The 21,639-nt window shown below is 40.6% G+C and overlaps 1 protein-coding gene and 1 pseudogene across 1 annotated transcript; one reads left to right on the top strand and one right to left on the bottom strand.

Moving 5' to 3' along the window:
- Positions 1-446: 446 nt before the first annotated feature.
- LOC149211297 (putative disease resistance protein RGA3) lies at positions 447-4,593 on the top strand (annotated as a pseudogene).
- Positions 4,594-18,748: 14,155 nt separating this feature from the next.
- On the bottom strand, positions 18,749-19,411 carry LOC149211296 (uncharacterized). The gene has a single exon (XM_089399249.1). It carries the CDS (start codon positions 19,409-19,411, stop codon positions 18,749-18,751), a length of 663 nt encoding a protein of 220 aa, XP_089255375.1.
- Positions 19,412-21,639: the final 2,228 nt, after the last annotated feature.

The raw sequence follows: 21,639 nt of genomic DNA, 5'->3' as shown, positions 1-21,639 counted from the left end.
ATCTTCACCCAGCAATGCTATATCATGAGCATTGTAACATATTTTCTAATGAACTATTCTTTTCTTCTTTCGATTTTCTTTTAGTGTTTTTGCTCTGCAAAGCTGTGTGTTCAACCTTTACTAGCTAGATTCATCTGTGCAGGTTTTCTAACACATCTACACCTTCCTTGTCTTGTTGATATCAAATTGTTCCTTCCTTATTGGAGTTGAAGAAATGGAAGACTATTCCTTCCTGGATGCTTGACTTCTAAATTGTGTGTGAGTAGGGTAAAGATTTTTCAGTGTAAACTGTGTGTACGTGTCGATTTGTCTTACAACGAAGGTAACACTTTTCCTTCCATTTAGGCAAAGATTATTCTTTCTCGGTAAGCGCAGAGTTTATATTGCGTGCTTGTTTGAAGAAGAGATTACGAAGAGAGAGACAGAGGTGAAGTAGAGAAGTAAACATGGATGGAACAACTGTTGTTGGTTCACTTATAGAAGAACTGACTTCAATGGTCTCTGAATATTTTTTAGAAGAGGTGCCTCTTATTAGTAGTTTCGGGGAGGATTTCGACAGCCTCTGTGATGAGCTTGAGAACATTAATTCGCTGCTGAAAGACGCTGAAGGTAAGAGGAACTCCACTTCAGTTAGAAATTGGCTTGAGAAACTTGAGGATTTTCTGGACGATGCTGTCAACATGGTGGAGGAATGCCAAGCAGGTGGGAGCTTTTGGAACCCCATCTTCCGTCATAAGATGGGGCGCAAGATGAAGTAGTTAAATGAGGGGATTACAAAGAAAAAGGTGAGTGCCAAATATCTCAAATATGTTGCCTCTCTCCTAGATGTGAATGCTCGTCTTGAATATAATTCACAAGTCAAGAAGGAAATATTGAATGTCATTGTTCATCCTATGGGCATGGAAGATGACATTCAAAAGATTTCTGATTTGATAGTGAAGGACTTGGACGGCCCTCGGGTGATTGCCGTTGTGGGCATGGGAGGCCAAGGCAAAACTCTTCTGGTCCAAAGTGTCTTTAACCAAGAGAGAGTTGATCAATATTTTGACCATCGTTTTTGGGTGGTAGTATCTCAGAAATTGGATGTTGAGAATGTGCTCAACGAAATGGGAAGGCCTATGAAACTTGAGGATATCAACAATGAAAAGATTAAGGAAACCTTCGTTGATTTAGAAGGAAAAAGGTCTCTATTTCTTTTCGATGATGTGTGGGATATAGAGGCTCTAAATGAGCTTTTTGGGAGGATTGTTCGACAAATCCAAATCGATTATAAGATTATCATCACCACCCGTCATAGAATAGTTGCAACAGATTTGCAGGATTAGCTTCGTATCCATGACATGAAGAATTTATCTGAAGAAGAGAGGTGGGAGTTGTTCTGCATTCATGCATTCCCGGACTGTCCAGACAACCTTCCTCCACCGGAGCTGACAAAAGGCACCATCCTTCCTATTTTAGCAAAATGTGGTGTGTTGCCGTTGGCTATCAAAACAATAGCAGCATCTATGGCAAGAGTACGGCAGGTTCCTAATGACTGGAATGGGATGGGACAGGTTATCAACGCAATGAGCAACATGGTTCTGCCCTCTCTGAGATTAAGTTACCAGGTTTTGCCAGCTGATATCAAGCCGTGTTTTTTGTATTTTTCTCTTTTTTCCCAAAGGTGTTGAAATAGAATGTGAATATTTAGTATATATGTGGATTGGTCAAGGACTTGTTTCTTCCCAAGTCCAGGACACATACGATGTAGGACGTTCGTACATAGATGAACTTATTGATCGATGTTTGATAGAAGTTTCACAAGTTGGTGGGGATGAGCAAGTAGAGCGTTGCAAAATTCATGACTTGTTGCATGATTTAGCTATTTCTGAATCTGTCAAACAAACTAAATGCTTGTTAAACCCCCTAGAACAATGGGAAAAACTACCAGTAAAAGCTTGTAGGGGCTTGCGTAGAATTTCAGTGATTAAAAATTATTTATCGGCAATCAAGGAGAACATCCACTGTCCAGGTCTCTGCACTTTACTGTTATCTGAAAATTTCTTTCTCACATCGGTATCTGCAAGTTTCTTTAACAATCTGACACACCTCAGAGTGTTAGATTTAAGTCAGACTGCCATCAGTTCATTGCCCAAATCTATTGGGAAATTAAAGCATTTAAGGCTTTTGAATTTGTCCCGAACAAGTATCTCGGTGTTGCCCGAGTTCATGAGTGAGTTGAAGCGTCTTCAGTTTCCCGATGTTAGTCGTTGTTCCAAGCTAACAAAGCTACATTCAGGGATAAGAGAGCACAAATCTATGCTATATCTGAATGTGAAGAGTTGCAAAGATTTGCAGCGGTTTCCCAAGGGAATATCAGTGCTCCACCATATGCAGACGCTGAAATTGAAAATTATTGTATCCAATGCCCCTGCCAATGCCCAAGCCAAAACCAAAGTCTTACAGTTGGGAGATCTCAAAGATTTGACCCTTCTGCAACAGCTATCATTAGAAGTTGAATATATCGCACCTTCTCCAAAATATCCTATTCAACTGGAGGACGGGACTTTTGGGGGCATGAAAAGGATGCGGAGACTCTGCATCGAAAATTGTAATACTAGTTCGTGCCTCATTCTTCCCGAGGACATGGCAATCATGGAACACCTTGAAACGGTTCACCTGCTTGGATGTGTGGTTCCCAGGTGGATATCTAGACTTCAAAACCTGATGGACCTGGAATTACAACATGATAACTCCATGGGCAATGCTTATAAAGGACTGTTGGAATGTAATTTCAAAACTACAGCAACAGTTGAACAGAGATCGCGAACACTTCAGCAGAAAAACTGCGTGATTTTATCTTGTGATGCGATCGTAGTCGCAGCTCCTTCATTCCTTTTCCGCTGCGACGACATTGCGATGCGATCGCAGACCTAAGCCCTTGCGCGTTAAGCCCTCAACGATGTTGTGATGTGACCTGAGCTATCGCAGATCGCACCTTCACCTGCAAACGATCCCAGCCGTCCATACATTTTGATCCGACGGCCTATATGTGTTCTTGTCCTATTTACGCCAGCGCCCTTGCTGTCTTTTCGCCATTTACCTATTTGTGTTCCCAAAGGAGGAGGAAGATCAGATCTAGCGTTGCGCCATCACTTCTCAACAACTGCATTAAAGAGAAGAATGGCTGAAAGTGAAAAGAACCAGCCTCGAGCCATCACAGCATTTATCAGCCATGGGTTTCAACACCACCGACTCAAGAAATACAGCAAAAGATCAAATTTGTTCATCATGAGCAACAAATTGCAGCAGAGACTCTATGAGAGAGTTAAAGCGACTGGTGGAATGTTATGACCCCTCCTCGCATATAAAGCAGATAATGTATTGTTTCAGACAGTGCAGAAGACGCTGCAGAGTAGACGCAGCAAAGAAGGCACAGCAGTGCAGAAGAGTAGACACAGTAGAAATTGAGGAGAAGACGCAACAGCGTGGAGAAGAGTAATGAGAAGCCACAACAATGCAGCAGAGTAGACGCAACAGCGTAAATGAGAAGAGAAGATGCAGAAATAAAGACGCAGCAGTGTGAAGAAAAGTGTTTCCAGTGAGAGGAGAAGACGCAGCAGAGAATACGCAGCAGCATAGAAGAACAGTGTAGTGAAAACGCACAGCAGTGCAGAGAATGTTTTGATTGTTTTTGTTCTTGGTGAATCCCTCTCAAGAAGAAGATGCTTTTCAGCATAGTCAGTTGGTGAATCCCTTTGTTAAAGAGGAAGATGCTTTTCAGCATAGACTGGTGAATCCCTTTGGTTAAGAGGAAGATGCTCTTCAGCATAAGTGAATCCCTCTATGCGAGGAAGATGCTTTTGTAACAGCAGTTGTGAAAATCCCTCTATGTGAGGAAGACGTTTTGTAACAGTTGGTTTAATGTAAATGAATAGAAGTTTTTTATGTTTGTTGCTAAAACTCTATTTTCAGCAAGCTGAAATTCTGTCTGCAACAAGATCCTGTGTTGTAAAAACAAAGTATTATCCTCTGTTCAAGTGATTTTTTTTGTTCTGGAATTATCAGAAATTCCCAGTGGAGTATCATTCTCTGTGTCCAGTTAATTTGTTTTTGAAATCACCAGAAATTCCCAACATGGTATCAGAGCGCTGTTCTCTGTTCTTTTGTGTTTGAAATTACCAGAAATTTCCAACAAGGACTGGAAAAGACTGTTAATCTGAAAAAGTTGCTTTTGTCACAAAATGACAATTGCATTGAGTTTCTAGTGAAATTTGGAGAATGTATGGCATTTCCAAAGCTAGAAGTGCTCATCGTAGGCCATTTTCATGGTTTGGAAAAGTTTCCACTGTTGCAGGATACAGCACTGCCAATGTTAAAGTATTTCATACTCAAATGGTGCAACAAACTGAAAAAATTATAGCCCAAGGATTAGAGCGCCTCAAGAGTCTTGAAGAAGTAGAGCTACTGAGGAGTGAAGGGGTCCCTGACCTTTGGGAACGTCAATGGCTACTAGCTTTGAAAGAGCGCCATATTAAGCTCAAAGTGTCCCGAGAGTATCAACCTACAATTGATGAAATTGACAGAGAAGATATAGCAATCCATGAAAATTGACAACAACAAATCAGAGTACACTTCCATGATCCTACACTTGTTGCTTGGTTATGGAAAGCAGGTATGATTGAAGTACGAAATTAGAGATATAAATTCTATAATACGATGCTTCAATTTAAATTTTATATTTTAGATAGTCAAACTTGTAGTTACAAGTGGTTTTTATGTTTGGAAAGTTTGTTTTAGCTTATATTTCAACCAGCCAGGCTGCAGAGCAACAAGTGCTTTCGTGTTTGAGAGACACTGTCATCAATTAAAAAAAAATTAGTATGGTTGCTTGTATCCGGCTTATAACGTGTATCACACTTATCCATTTATGATTAGGACACCATATCATCCAAACCAAAAGATTTTTGTTAAATCAAGAAATCGATTTACGAATGAAAATATATGACCATTTTTAGTGTTATTATGTTAGAATTTGACTTTATAAATTTATGATTCGAATTTACCCTCTCACTGCCTTCGAATATTTTGAGTTCATTTGGATTCCATGATTATCATGGAGATCATTTATTCCAATGAAGTGCGCCTCACATATTTTTACAAATATACTATGATTTCAATATTTTAATGTATTTTTAATTAGTGTTGTTACAAATATAGTGCTTCTGACGCCTTAATTGTTGAAATACCAGTTGCGTCAACTTTCAAAATCTGTGATTTTGTTTTATTTATTAGGGGTTGTGCTGAAAGAGCCATAATACATTTCTTTACTGAGCAGAGTGCATGGCAAATACTCTCAGCTGTTGGAAATTTCTGGTAATTTCAAACACAAAAGAACAAAGAAAATGCTCTGTTTCTGCCACAGGATCTTTTACACAGGGAATCTAACTTGTTTTATGAGAATAGAGATTTTTCACACCCATAAAAACTTCATATTCATTAATAAAAGACTGTCTGTTATAGACTTCTTCCTCTCACAGAGGGATTTACACAAGAACACTTCAATGCACAAAAAAAATTTGCCCTATCTCTCCAGAAAAATATTTTGTCTCTGCTTTAAAACTTAACACTGTTGTGTGTGTAATATTTCTTTTTACTTTCACTGCTATGTGAAAAACTTTTTCTTTACTCACACGCTACTGCCTCTATTGCATTTTTAACCACAAAAAGGCATTCCCAGTAGATATGTTCAACAGCAAAAAAATTACATTACATACATTTTTCTTCTGCAGAAAAATGGCGGCCCAATGATGCGTGTCTCAAAAGACAAAACGGAGGATTCTTCACACATACGCGTTGCTGCGTATATTACATACATTCAACCGTCACTGCTCTGTTTCACTCTGCTGTGTGTTTCACACCACGCTACCCCTGCTCTGGTTTCGCACTGTTGTGCGTATGTTTTTGCAATACAAATAAAAGTCAACTCATAACAAAACATATATATCGTATACGATACATATGCACCCAAATAATAAAAAAAACTTACCCATACCTCCATAAGAAAGAAAAACATTAAAATTTAAAGTTTCTACCAACTTTTACCTATCACAATAACTTTACATTAATTACTTTTACGGCGGTCAAAAAAAATTTTAATCCACGCAACTTCAAATGATGCAGGTCTGTTGATTTAATCGGATGCATATCGCTTGCCTAAGTCGCATGAACTTTACCGGCCGGGGAATGGGCGGTATTCGAGCCGTACACTTGACACGCGTCGCTCGGTCGGGGTGATCGGAGGCCCTCTGACAAATATTGCTTTGTGCGAAATGGTGGTGCGATATGGAACAAGTGGTTTTCCGGAAATGATGACGTGCAAGGGAAATTAATATTTCAACACTCCCCTTCAATTTCAACTGCTGGGTTATTAGTCATACCCAAACATTTCCTCAAAAATTCAAAGCTTTTTTGGTCCAATGGCTTGGTCATAATGTATGCAACTTGTTCCTGAGTCCTGCAATGTTGTAAAACAATTTCTTCATTGCTTACCAATTCCCTGATGTAATGAAACCTTGTGTCAATGTGTTTCGTTCTCTTATGAAACACGGAATTCTTGGATAATGCAATAGCTGAGCTATTGTCACAAAAAATCACCGTTGCTTTTGCCTGCTCTTGGCATAAGGTCGTTAACATCCTTCTCATCCAAACTGCTTGACATGCTGCTGTTGTAGCTGCCACATATTCTGCCTCTGCTGTAGACAACGCTACAATAGGTTGTTTCTTGGAAGCCCATGATATGGCTCCTAAACCCATATGAAAGACATAACCGGATGTGCTTTTCCGATCATCTACACTTCCAGCCCAATCACTATCAGTGTATCCAACTAAATCTGTACATTCTGAGGCAGTATATAAAATGCCAAATCTTTTAGTACCTTTCACATACCTCAAAATTCTTTTTGCTGCCTGCCAATGTGCTTCCTTTGGCCTCTCCATGAATCTGGAAATTAAACTAACAGCAAACATTATGTCAGGCCTAGTTGCAGTTAAATACATAAGGCTGCCAACTATACTCTTATACAAGCTAGGATCAAAATCCTTGTTGCTATTCTCTTTGCTGAGTTTTAATCCCATTACTGTGGGAGTGATTACTGCCTTGCACTCTTGCATATTAAATCTGCCCAACACTTCATTTACATATTTTGCCTGTGAGATAAAAATTCCATTTTCATTTTGATCTACTTCTATTCCTAAGAAGTATCTCAGCAAACCCATGTCAGTCATTTCAAATTCTTCTTTCATGACTGATTTGAAATTTTCAATAAGATAAACATCATTGCCTGTGAAAATAACATCATCAACATATAACACAACAATTAGAAATTTACCATCCTTTTCTTTGATGTAGACGGTGGGTTCTCCCTCACATTTTTCAAATCCATTTTCCAATAGATAGGAATCTACCCTACTGTACTATGCTCTTGGTGCTTGCTTCAGCCCATAAAGAGCTTTCTTCAATCTGCACACTTTGTGCTCTTGGCCTTTCTTCTCATAGCCTAGAGGTTGTTCAATGTAAACCTCTTCCATTAACACTCCATTTATGAATGTTGACTTCACGTCCATTTGGTAAACTTTCCACTTGTTTTGTGCTGCTATGGACAACACTGCTCTCACGGTTTCCATTCTCGCAACCGGTGCGAAAATTTCCTCATAATCTCTCCCATACTGCTGCTTGTATCCCTTGACAACCAACCTTGCTTTGTGTCTTTCTATTTTGCCTTCAGCATTACTCTTGGTCTTGCAGACGCATTTAACTCCAATGACTTCTTTACCTTTTTGCAGTTCAACCAAATCCCATGTCTTGTTTCTTTCTATGGCATTAATCTCCTCATCCATAGCTTCTATCCATTTCCTATCCTTAATTGCATCTTTGAAATGAATAGGGTCATCAACATGACAATACAAAGCAAACAAGGAATTCATACCTTCATCATAAATGTCACTTAAATTTCTGAACTTCTTACCTCTTTCATTTGGTGTGCAAGTGCTTGAAGAAGCACTTGAATTTCCTCCTTGTGGTGTGCTTGGAGAAGCACATTCCTTTCTCCTCAAGGGTGTTTCTTGTTGTCCTTGTGTTGGAGCTGCTGTTTGGGGATGTATTTCAGCCATCTCCTCATCATCTTCATCATGAGACAAACAGTTTTTAACATTCACTGTTTTCTCTATGCTTCCATCCCAAGCTTCCTCCTCAATGAACTGAACATCTCTGCTCACAAAAAACTTCTTGGTGGATGGGATATACAACCTGTAAGCTTTGGATTCCTCACTGTATCCAATGAAAATACATTTCTCCCCTTTTTTGTCCAACTTCCTCCTTAGCTAATCTGGAATGTGTGCATAGGCCACACATCCAAAAACTTTCATGTGGGTGACTCCTTGCTTTCTCCCACTCCATGCTTCTTCCGGCACTTTGTTCATCACTGCTTTTGTAGGACACCTATTCAAAATATGTACTGCACAGTGTACAACTTCAGCCCAATAATTATTTGGCAAATGCTTTGCCTTCAACATGCTCCTCGCCATATCCATGATGGTCCTATTCTTCCTCTTGGCAACTCCATTTTGCTGGGGGGTGTACCTAGCTGTAAATTGTTTATGAATTCCATTTTCTCTACAAAACCGTAGGAATTCCTTAGAGATATACTCACCTCCTCTATCAGTTCTTAGAACTTTGATATGCAGCCCGCTTTGGTTTTCCACAAGTGCTTTGAAATTTCGAAATTTTTCAAACACTTCACTTTTGTTTTTAAGAAAATATACCCAAGTTTTTCTGGTGAAATCATCAATGAATGTTAGAAAATATTGGCTGCCTGCTAGTGATGGATTTTGCATTGGTCCACATAAGTCTGAGTGGACAATTTCTAAGGGTGCTTTTGCCCTTATGCTTTTCCCTGATGGAAAACTTTTTTTGTGTTGTTTCCCCAATATACAACCTTCACAAAAGCTGTTCGGTTTCTCTATCAATGGTAATCCTCTTACCATTCCTTTCTTACTCAACAAGTTATGATCCGGATTTAGACAAGAACGCAATAAATTACAGAGATAACCATAAACACAGAGATGCGATAACCATAAAGACAGATATGCAGCGGAAGTAATACTTCATTTCATTATTGTAAAATACTGAAATATGCTTACAAATAGAAATAGAAATAACACAGCTAGGGCGATGGTAGCTTATCTCTGAGAAGAGATGTGTCGGCTACATGCCTCTGAACTGTTCCGAACTATGTTTACAATGAGGCTCGAAGGCCTATTTATTATTGAGAAACAATGGAAAACCCTTCACATTCCAAAACCTAACCCTAGAAGATGAAATGCCAAATTGTGGGCCCCATTTTGGGGTGAGTTGGACAGCCAACTTCCCGGGGTCGCAAATTGGTCATATTATCTCCGTTTGACGTGCATGATAGCCCGTTGGAAAGATCTCTCCGAGGACTACGACAAAAAGATGATTTTGATTAGAAAAATCGCTGGTGGTGGATTTCGCAAAAAGCTTCGTTTAGGGCCTCAAAATGGATCCGGAAGTTTAGGACCCGAAAAACTGCTAAAAATAGTAAACTGCGCTATAATTAAGGAAACTGAAAAAACTGAAAGAGACAGTTGTGGGGGTCCAAATGGGATAGGTGAGTGGCCACCAACATCCACCTGGATCATTCCTCCCCCCTTAGGAAGCAATGGTCCCCATTGCGTTGAGTTCCTCCCTGAGATGAGGAAGCTTCTACTGAACTGGGTCTCTGGTGAGCTGTTCTGCAATCTCTAATGTGTCCAGAAATGGTGGGAAGCATGGTCGGCGATGGTCCATATTGAACATGTGGTGCAAGCAAAGGAATGGAGGAATGTTGTGCTTCAAAGCATTGTTGCCCGTAGCCTTGGTACTGGTGTAAGGACCATGTCGGAGTGGCCTAAGCATCTGATGGGTTCTGGTAAGGTGTTCTTCCTGTCGATGCACCCAAACTTTGTTCCCCACTTGAAACTTGTGTGGTACCCCTGTGGGTGAGAAGAAGTTGTTCCTGTGTTCTGTTCTGACTGTATCCCTCTGTTGCTGCTGCTGCGTGGAGGAACCCTTCGTGGGGGTCATGGATGTAGCAACGATCTTCCCCTTACTTTGGGAGTGAACCAAACAGAAAATAAATTTTCTAGTCTGTGAGATGAGCTTGCTGCCTTTCTTAGGAGTGATCAAAGAGGTGGCAGTAGGTGGAGCTACCTCTGGTATCCTGTATAATGAATTATCCAAAGAAATAATGACAGCGTGAGGCCTTGACTCATACACAGCATGTCGCCTCCACAAGTATGGTTGGCCTAATATTACATCACAAACATCCAGAGTTGTAACATCACACAATACCTCATCTATGAAGGGCTTGATGCTGTAGGGAAGGCGGCACTGCTGGCGAACTTTGAGATCTTGTCCTTCGTGAAGCCACCCGATACTGTACGGCTGTGGGTGTGCTGTAATTGGTAGGCCCAACCGCTTCATGACCTCTGCTGAAACGAGGTTCTTTTGGCTGCCACTGTCGACAATGAATTGCAGCAGCGAACCCTTCACCCACATCTGTGAGTGGAAAAGACGTTCCCCCTCCTCTGGCTCTTCGGGCTCATTCTTATGGATGTTGGCAGTGGCAATAGTGGCACTAGGATCCGCATCAATGATTTGCTTCCCTTTGCCATCCCCCTTGTCGAGTTCTGGCTCAGAGTCGGAACATGCATCTGATTCGGAAGCCTTCAACTCGGCCACCAGTGACTGCTTGGTCCGACACTCACTTATGTTATGAGTGGGACTCTTGTGGAACTCACACCACTTTCCTGCGTCCTTCTTCAGCTTCGTGGTGTTGTCTTGGGTCACCCCGCCTTGGCTTTGTCCTTTGGGCTTCGGATTTGCAGATCCAGTCTCGCTTCTTCTGTTTGAATTTTTGCTCGATTTTGACAGCGTATCGATATGCTGTGCCGAGTGAGGAGATGTTCAAGAACTCCATCTCTTCCTGGATGTATTTGTGTAGGCAGCCGCGGAATTTGAGTACCAGATGCAGCTCAGAAACTTTGATACCCAACTGTGTGCGAAGGGTATGAAAAATATTTGTGAACTCTGGCACATCTTGGTCTCGTCCCTGCCGCAGTGTGGTCCATTTGATGTATTTGTCCTCATAGCTTTTGACAGGGTAGTACTGCTCCTTGATGGCATCCCGGAAGTCATTCCAAGTGGGGGCGGCTGAAAACAGTGAGCCTGTACTTTCATCCTTCTTCTCGCAGTATGTTTCCCACCAGTCCTTAACGTGTGGGGCTGCTTTGAGAAGAGCTAAAACAATCTTTTCCCGACTTCAAAATTCATGAACAGAAAAATACCCATCTAGCAGATTTAACCATTTATCTATGGCATCTGCGTCTATTTGACCCTCGAAGATGGGGATTTCAAAATTAACTTGTACCTTAAATGGTGTGGCGTTTCCAGAGTAGCTCTTGGAAGCCGATGTGTCGCCTCTGGGTAGCCGCTGAAGGATCTGCGCAAAGCTATCCATCATCGCGTTCCTTTTCCGCTCGAGGGCTCTTCGAGCAAGATTCTGATAGGATCTCCTGCCCCCTCGTCTTTCTTCTCATCCGCCATGGGAGGTCGTCGAGATTTGTGAGGCTAGTCTTCCAAAGGTTCGACCAATTCAAGCCCTAACTCCTTATATCCCGACCTCGTTGGGGACATGCAAAGAAAAACAGAGAAAAAGTAGACCGCTCTGATACCACTGATCCGGATTTAGACAGGAACGCAATAAATTACAGAGATAACCATAAACATAGAGATGCGATAACCATAAAGACAGATATGCAGCGGAAGTAATACTTCATTTCATTACTGTAAAACACTGAAATATGCTTACAAATAGAAATAGAAATAACCCAGCTAGGGCGATGGTAGCTTATCTCTGACAAGAGATGTGTTGGCTACATGCCTCTGAACTGTTCCGAACTGTGTTTACAATGAGGCTCGAAGGCCTATTTATTATTTAGAAACAATGGAAAACCCTTCACATTCCAAAACCTAACCCTAGAAGATGAAACGCCAAATTGTGGGCCCCGTTTTTGGGTGAGTTGGACAGCCAACTTCCCGGGGTCGCGAATTGGTCGTATTATCTCCGTTTGACGCGCATGATAGCCCGTTGGAAAGATCTCTCCGAGGACTACGACAAAAAAGATGATTTTTATCAATAAAATGGTTGGCGGTGGATTTCCCAAAATACGTCGTTTAGGGCCTCAAAATGGCTGCGGAAGTTTAGGACCCGAAAAACTGCTAAAAATAGTAAACTGCGCTATAATTAAGGAAACTGAAAAAACTGAAAGAGACAATTGTGGGGGTCCAAATGGGATAGGTGGGTGGCCACCAACATCCACCTGGATCAAGTTAAGACCTCCAAAGTTGAGATGTCCAAATCTCAAGTGCCACAACCAATTTTCATCCTTTGGTATGCTTTGGAAAGCCTCTTGGGTAACTTCTGCAATTACTTCTTTGTTTTTCAAATCTGCCCTTATTCTAAGAGGGAACATCCTGTTCCTTGTCATCTTTACTTCAGTAATGAATCGTTTGCTGGGTGCTCTATCCATGATGGTGCATACATCATTCTCAAAGAAAACATTGTACCCCTTTTGAACGAGTTGTCCAATACTCAAGAGGTTACACTTCATTCCAGGAACATAATAAACATCTTCTATGGTTTTCCTTTCACCTTTCTTTGTAAATATTTTTACTTCTCCTTTTCCCATAACAAAATTTTTACTATCAGTCCCAAGTGTGACTTGTGATTTCACATTCTGATTTAAAGCAGAAAACAGGGCTATGTTTCCTATCATATGGTTACTGCAACCAGAATCTAGAAACCATATATCTTCACTATTTGTTTCAGCCATGTTACAAGCTAAAAGCACATTATCTTTGTTGATGTATTCTCTAGTGATCTTTGCATTAGATCTATTACTCATGTCATGCTGCTTCTTCCTACATTCATTGGCATAATGCCCATATTTTTTACAATAATAACATTGGACATTTGATTTTTCATACCTTTGTCCTTGAGCATGATGTTGTCTACTTTGTTTGTTTTTGCCTTGGCCTTGGTTCAGATTTGGATTGCTGCCTCTTCCTTGAGCATTTGCTGGGCTGTTTCTTCCACCTCTGTTTTGGCTTCTGCCTCTTCTTCTCTTGTTTCCTCTACCTTGACCTCTTCCTCTTCCAAAGGACATCTGGGTCTTGAAAGCTTGCTCTAGAGATGACTTTTCATTTCTACTCAACCTCTGTTCATGTGTTATCAGTGATGCATGGAGTTCATCAACTGAAAAGTTTGAGAGATCCTTTGTCTCTTCTATGGTAGTGACAATCACATCAAACTTTGAGGGTAGGACTCTCAATAGTTTCTCCACAATTCTCCTTTCTTAAAGAACTTCTCCATGAGACCTCATCTGTGTGACCAATTCAATCACATGTGTGAAGAATGAGTCAATATTGTCTGACTCCTTCATGCACAGATTCTCAAAATCTCTCGTCAGCAATTGTAGTTTTGCTGTCTTCACTTTCTCCATGCCTTGATAGGTTGTCTTGAGAGTTTTCCATGCTTCTTTGGATGTCTTGGTTGCTGCTATCCTTGGAAACACACTCTCATGCACTGACTGATGCAAAAATACGAGGGCTTTTGAATCCTTCTTCCTATTACTCTTCAACAAATCTTTCTCTGCTTGTGTCAAGTTATTAAACTCATCTTCATCTGTTGGTTCTTCAAACCCATATTCAACAAGTTCCCATAAATCTTGAGACGCAAACAGGGCTCTCATGGTTATTGCCCAATAGTCATAGTTTTTCCCATTAAACTGTGGGAGTTGAGGATTAAAAATACCTATGCTAGTGCTTGTGCTAGCCATTCCTTGCATTCTCAGCTATGCTTCAAATATTGGACTGTGTATTTAAAACACTGATTGTTTCTTCAGCAGTAACATAAAAAAAATCTTTAAGAAATACCTTGGATTCTTTTGCCTGAAACTTCACTCTGCTGGAGAAGCTGCTACAGCAAAAGAACTCCTTCCTTCAGCTTCTTGAACACCTTCAAAGAGCCTGGATCTGCTCTGATACCACTGTTGGAAATTTCTGGTAATTTCAAACACAAAAGAACAGATAAAATGCTTTGTTTCTGCCACAGGATCTTTTACACAGGGAAGCTAACTTTTTTCTGAGAACAGAGATTTTTCACACCCATAAAAACTTCATATTCATTAATAAAAGACTGCCTGTTACATAATTCTTCCTCTCACAGAGGGATTTACACAAGAACACTTCAATGCACAAAAAAAATTTGCCCAATCTCTCCAGAAAAATACTTTGTCTCTGCTTTAAAACTTAACACTGCTGTGTGTGTAATATTTCTTTTTACATTCACTACTGTGTGAAAAAAAATTTCTTTACTCACACGCTACTGCCTCTATTGCATTTTTAACCACAAAAAGGCATTCCCATTAGATATGTTCAACAGCAAAAAAAGTACATTACATACATTTTTCTTCTGCAGAAAAATGGCAGCCCAATGATGCGTGTCCCAAAAGACAAAACAGAGGATTCTTCACACATACGCGTTGCTGCGTATATTACATACATTCAACCATCGCTGCTTTGTTTCACTCTGCTGTGTGTTTCACACCATGCTACCCCTGCTCTGGTTTCTCACTGCTGTGCGTATGTTTTTGCAATACAAATAAAAGTCAACTCATAACAAAACATATATATCGTATACGATACATATGCATCCAAATAATAAAAAAAACTTACCCATACCTCCGTAAGAAATAAAAACATTAAAATTTAAAGTTTCTACCAACTTTTACCTATCACAATAACTTTACATTAATTACTTTTACGGCGGTCAAACAAATATTTAATCCACGCAACTTCAAATGATGCAGGTCCGTTGATTTAATCGGACGTATATCGCTTGCCTAAGTCGCACGAACTTTACCGTCTCGGGAATGGGTGGTACTCGAGCCGTACACTTGACACGCGTCGCTCGATCGGGGTGATCGGAGGCCCTCTGACAAATACTGCTTTGTGCGAAATGGTGGTGCGATATGAAACAGGTGGTTTTCCGGAAATGATGACACACAGGGGAAATTAATATTTCAACATCAGCTGTGAAGGGCGTGATTAAAATGTTACATATATTTTAACCCTGTGTACATGCTACACAAATGTATTCATACAAAGTTGCACGATATAATCTTGAATATTGGCGTTTAGCTATCCTTCAACCTGCTGTAGTCTTGTCTTTTCTGTTTCCTTTTATATGCTTTTATCTGTCTATGTGTTATAGAAATTTTTGTGCCTAACAACATTAAGCATGAAATGTCCATAATCTAAGGGATCCAAAGTCCCTAAACATGTTGTTCCTACCCCTAGAGGAACAAGGCCAATAAACCACAGCAATTCAGAGAAGTTCTCCACCAAAAACTGATCAAAACCAAGTCAATTCAGGATCATTTCAGTGGCTACACTAGCTGTCTGCGCTGAATGTCAAAGCCAACACTGGCTACCTGCGCTGAGCGAGAAGGGACAAGTGGCAAGTTCATTTCTCAAGGTGTCAGAACCCAGGAAGCTTCTAAAATGACACTTGCCTCAGGGAATTCGACTAGTGATGAGTAAGAGGTTCCAAATCTCCAAGTGGAAGCAAGAACCTCCAAGTGGAATCAAGAACTGAAAGAGGGAGAGGACACTAGTCACATCTCAGGCTGACTCATCCTCTCTCCAAACATCTATATATGGATCTCTCTCCCATGAGATCTGGAGGCTGGAATTTTGTGAATGCAAAGAATTGCTGTTGGTTTGAGTTTAGAACTATTGGGTGATTTGCTTTGAAGGAGGTGAAGAGGAGATTCCTTTCTGCTGGGAAGGTGATGCTGGATTGGGCCTCTTATGGTTGTATCACTTCCTGAACTTTAATTCTTCCATCAATAAAGCCATTTGAGTTTCTTCTATATGCATGTATCTCAATGATGTTTTGTTGTATTTGCATATTTAATTTATTCTAATCCTTAAACTAGTTATGAATGTATGCTTCTTGTAGTTTCCCTCTCTTGCCATTTTGCAGGAACTTGGTGTAGCTGGGCCAGTGAAGGAGCAAGCAGCGGGAAGCAAGCAGCAAGGAGTGAGATTGGATCAACAAACTAGCGGAAGACATCGGTTAGTTACATCCTTCTCCCCTATTTACATTTCATAAAGAAGAACACTTAAATAGTTTTGTCTTGTTTGTTGCTGAGGTACTATCACTCCTTAGAGTGGGATAGGGTCATTCCGTATTGGATACTTTTCCCAACAACACTATGATTATCATGTATTCTCATATAAAATTTTATGAATTTCAATTATCATGTATTCTGATCAAACTCTATGAATTTCAATTATCCTGTAGTATAAAAGATTGCAAGATTGCAAAATGGTGGATGATAATCAGGATTTTATATTTCACGGAATTATTATTATATCTATTGAAGGTGGCTGGCATACTCTAATTTTCCACATTATAAATTGATGCCCGATGCATTAGCCTCCTAAAGGATCAGAGTGAGTATTTCTTTTTGTAATCAAAGAATCAATGCACGAGGTAGTTTATTATATTTCCGAACAAATAGAAATATTTAGGAGATTAAGCATAACCACACGAAATAATTCACAATTTACAACAATGTTATATATTAAAATATAAAGCATAATAAAGTTGAGGCTTCAATTCAATGAATTGTTTCAGGATACACAATTAAATAGATTTGAAAAATTTATGGAAAATTCTTTACAAAAATTATTGAGATTTTTTATATAGATATTTTGGATTATATTTTATTTTTTTTTTCTGTGGAAAAGTCGTAATTTCTTTATTGATAAGAAACTACATTTTGCAGATGTGTTGCATATACAATATTCAGGTTTGTGCCTATCAAAAAAGCAAAACCGATTAACCTTTGTTCCGCCTCATATGTGAGGCATTACAAAATAAGTCTATGAAATATTGTGTTGCTCTTTGCAGAGAGCCCTTTACTGTTCTTGAAAATAAGATAAAAATAATAGTGTATTATTACATATGGTCATTCCGAATATGGATCCAAAAGTGCAAAAAATGAGCAAAAAACTGTGTGGAGATTGTTCATATTCCAAGTTCTATAAATGGCATGTGATAGTACTGGTAGGTGTTGCCATCTCTTTTCTCCAAGATCAACCAAGAGGCATTGTCCCTGTGCGCAGCCTCCTTGGATAAAATGTCAGCAGCTGTGTTTCATTCCCTGTATATATGGCGGCATGAGAAGACATCAAAATTTGTTATGAGTCTGTGAGTTTCATCTAAGATATGTTTTAAAGAGTATGCATTGCATTGAGTTTTTTTGTTAACCCAATTGCATATGATTTGAGAGTCCAAATAGTTGTAAATGAAGGCAGTTTTTGGACAATGCAAAAGTTATGAGCTTTTCAGCCGCAAGGAGCTCTGCAAAATTGTTAGTCCCTCTTCCCAGCCCCATTTGTATTTTATAAACATGAGATACAAATAGATGGAGGATTGCCCCTCCTCCACATCCAGCCTCCTGAGCTAATCCATCTAAGTATGCCCATGGGTGAGCAGTGTTGATAACTTATGGAGATAAGTTTATATGGGTAGGTTGAGTGTCCTCTTCAGGGATGGAGCTGTAGTCGGCTAGAATTCTGGCCATTATGGAGGGCTAGCGGGGGGTCTTTGAAGGAAGATGGCTTGGTTCCTGGCAATCCAAATGGCCCAACTTAAAAGGAGAGGGATGTTCTTCTCTCAAATAGAGTTAGATAGGCACCAGTTGTTCCATGCTTCAGAGAAATGTGTACCCTGCCATTTCTTAGTGGAGGAGATCGAACTAAGGAAGCCATTCCATAGTTCTTGTATGCAAGGATAGTGGAGAAAGAGGTGGTCTGTCTCTTCATTATCACCTTTGCATAGGTGGCACCAGAAAGGCCTTGAGAAGGATCTTTTCATCAGATTGGCCCCTGTTGGGAATTTTTTATGGAGGATAGACCACATGAGCAATTTAGATCGGGGGGGTGCCTTCAACTTCCACAACTGTTTCCACCACTATTCCAACTCCTGTGGCTTGCGCCTCTCCATCAGCACTTGGTAGCCTGTCTTGGGGGAGTATGTGCCATGCTTAGCGTATGCCAAGATATGCTCATCCCCCCCTGGTTATTCTAATGTGAGCCTCTGTCAATGCATTTGTGTAATTACGCCACTCCTGCTGCCAACATCAGGGGATATTCAATTCAGTGGCTGTTCTCCAGGCTTGCTGAAGGATAGTAGTATGTGCCTCATTTGCAATTTGACTAATGTACTTTGTGCCATTGGCTTGCAAATGTCCTCTCAGGCCCTCCATGAGCTTGTGAGTGTTGCCGCAGCCCACCCAGGGGTCTATGCCTATTTGTACTTACCCCCCGATCTAATTATCCAAGTCAGGCCATTTCGAACAAGCTCCTTAGTGTTATTGACTACCTTCTAGATAATGGAGATATTATTTATCCTAGTATCTTGCCTGATCCAGGGTTGCACACTTGAGGGGCGGATGTATTTAGACTATTTTTGTTAAGCAGTTGCCATCCTGACTTGGCTACCAAGGTTTGTGAGAAAGTATCTAGCCTCTTAATACCCCATCCTCCCCAACTCTTTGGTAGAGCCAATGACTCCTAGCTTGACCATGCGAAGATTCTCCTTGTCTGATTCCCTTTCCACAAAAATCTATAGCATATGTTTTGGAGGCGAGCCAGAATACCTCGAGGAATCCAAGCTGGCATCATCCAATAAACCAGTGGAGCTTCTAAGACAGCCTTGATAAGGATCAGTCTCCCTGCTCTAGAGAGATATTTGTGATACCAGATATTGAGCCTCCTCTCCACTTTTGAAATGAGCCACGTCCAGTCCGCAATCTTGTAGCCAATGGGTTTTAGCCTGTACCCGAGATACCTCAACCCTTCTTCCAGTGCCACTCCTGCAAAGGTAAATCTTCTGAGAGTGAACTGGAGCTTGTGCTGGGAGCAATCAGTGGCAGTAATTATGGATTTTGCCTCATTTAAGACCATGCCCGTGGCTTTTAAGAAAATGCCGAGGGAACGATGAAAAGAGGTGGCGTCCCCTATTCCCCCATTGAGAAGAACCAGTACATCGTCCACAAACAGCAAGTGGGTGAGGGTACAATCTTCAGTAGTTTTTATTCCCCTTGTTTGTCCTTGTCTACAATATTCTCCAATAGTTCTGCTGAGGCCCTCCATGATAAGAATGTAGTAGCGGGAAGAGTGGGCATCCTTGCCCCAATCCTCTTTCCGCATGGAAAAAAGGGGAAGCTGAGCCATTAATGAGCACACTGAGGGATACATTCGTGATACAGCACAGGATCCATTTGATAAAGGAGTATGGGAATCCTAGATGGGTTAATAGTATATGAATGTAGAGCCAATTGACCCTATCAAATGCTTTAAACAGATCGATTTTCAATATCATGTCTTTGAGTCTTTTGGTTTGGACAGAGTGGAGGAGTTCCTGAGCAGTGTCAACGGCCTCATGGATTTGTCTATTCTAAAGGAAAGCAAACTGTTTTGGGGAGATATGAGCAGATAGAATGGGCTTGAGGCAGTTAGAAATCATTTTAGCAATAATCTTGCAAATGCAGTTACACAGGGAGATGGGTCTGGATAGGACAAGGGATTATCAGATTTGGGGATGAGGGCTATGAATGTAGCGTTGAAACTTTCCCACATTCTTCCCCTCATTCAACATTCTTCTATCAGTCTCAGGAGGTCAGATCCCAGAATATGAAAAAACGTTGTGTAAAATTCGACTGTCCATCCATCCAGTCCTAGGCTCTTATCTTTTTTTAGCCATTTGATGGTTGCTTCCAACTCTCCTAGGGTCACCTCCTTTATCAAGTCCTGCTCTGATTCCTCATCCTTGAATCTAGGGAAATTCTGAGCAATGCACGTGACCTCCGCCAAGGTGGCGATTGGGGGCTTCTTGTAAATTCCATTGAAGTGTGCACTTGCTAGACTTGCTAGTTCCAAGGAGGTTTTAACAGAGGTTCCATTGTCCTTCTTGAGCTCCCATATGGTGTTAATTGCCTTTCTCCTATTTGCATGTCTGTGAAAGAACTCAGTATTCTCATCTCTGCCTTTCAGGATTTGTGTCCCTTTTTGGAGGGTAGCCATCTCGTCCTTTTGTTCTTGGGAGCTTAAAATACCTTCCGAATCCTCCTCCATTGTAGTGATTGTTGATTCTGCTAATTTGAGTTGATTCTCCTCCTGTTCTTTTTTCCTTCTGGCCCACTCCTTTGAAAGTATCTTCAGGGCATTCATGTTTCGTGCAAACCCTTCTGTAATGAGGCCTTCCAAGCCCACTGGGTGAGCCTTCCAATAGTCGCTAACTACCTTCATATACCCAGCATCCTTTAACAAGGTGGCATTGAACTTAAAGGGGGCCTTAGGATTGTTATAGGCAGTTTGTAATTCCAAATAGATAGGCCTATGTTCAGAGAGCCCGCCTGAACCAACCCACTGTCTAACCTGGAAGCATCTGTTCACCAGAGCTTCTCGATTGAGAAAGCGGTCCAATCTTCTGGCCAAGCTAGCCTCACCAATTATATTGTTCCTCCAAGAGGGCTGGATCTTTGCAGTGGGAATGTCAATAAGGTTATGGGAGTCCAATAAATTCTCAAAATATACCAACAGAGTGTCCATTTTTGCCTAATGTCCCCAAGACTCCGCGTGACCCACCGAGAAATTTAGATCACCTCCGAGGATGATATTGTCTCCTTGAAAGGTGGAGGAGGTAAGCAGATTCCTCCAGTAGACAGCCCCGTCTCGGCAATGCCCATATATATTGAAAATCCTGAAGCTGGTTTTTAGGGTCGACGAGTAGATGTCAACTCCCAAATACCCCATCCCCCCCAAGACATTTAACAACTGTATGGAGTGGGTGCAGATGCCTAAGAAGATCCCCCCATATCTGCGCATTGCATCAACGGAGTGGAAAGACCAGTTCGGGAGCCAGGATTCCAGGAGGGGTGTGATGGAGCTCGCTGGTCCAAGCGTTTCTTGAAGAAAGATAATGTCTGTAGGTTCAGAAGAAAACAGTCACCTCAGGGCTATTTCTTTCCCGGGGCTAGCCAGCCCCCGACATTTAAAGGAGAGTATCTTCGTGGAGGCGGGGAGGGGGTGTCCACTGCTCTAAGACCCCAAGGGATTTTTGTCTGTCTGCCTAAGGTAATCTCTTCACGGGCCTGATGTATAGCCTTGGATTTCATATTGCATTAATTTTAATATATATATATATCTATATATATATATATATATATATATATATATATATATATATATATATATATATATAATTGTTTTTACTAAAAATTGTGTAATAATAATACGCAGTTAACAAAATATAACAAATATAAAGGCAAGGGGTTTTGATTAGATTATAGGATGAAATAATTACAAATAGTTTGGTCATTTTTAAATAACTAATTGGTGTATATGCATTATGCATTTTCAGTATTGTCAAATATATTATTTTTTAATATAAAAATAGCGAT

This window comes from Pinus tabuliformis, chromosome 1_2 (assembly GCF_031772625.1).
Source record: "Pinus tabuliformis cultivar Carrire ecotype Pingquan chromosome 1_2, CPIR1, whole genome shotgun sequence".
NCBI classification, from domain to species: Eukaryota; Viridiplantae; Streptophyta; class Pinopsida; order Pinales; family Pinaceae; genus Pinus; species Pinus tabuliformis.
Note: the sequence above shows the minus strand (reverse complement) of the source record. Positions and strands in the feature narration are given on the sequence as shown.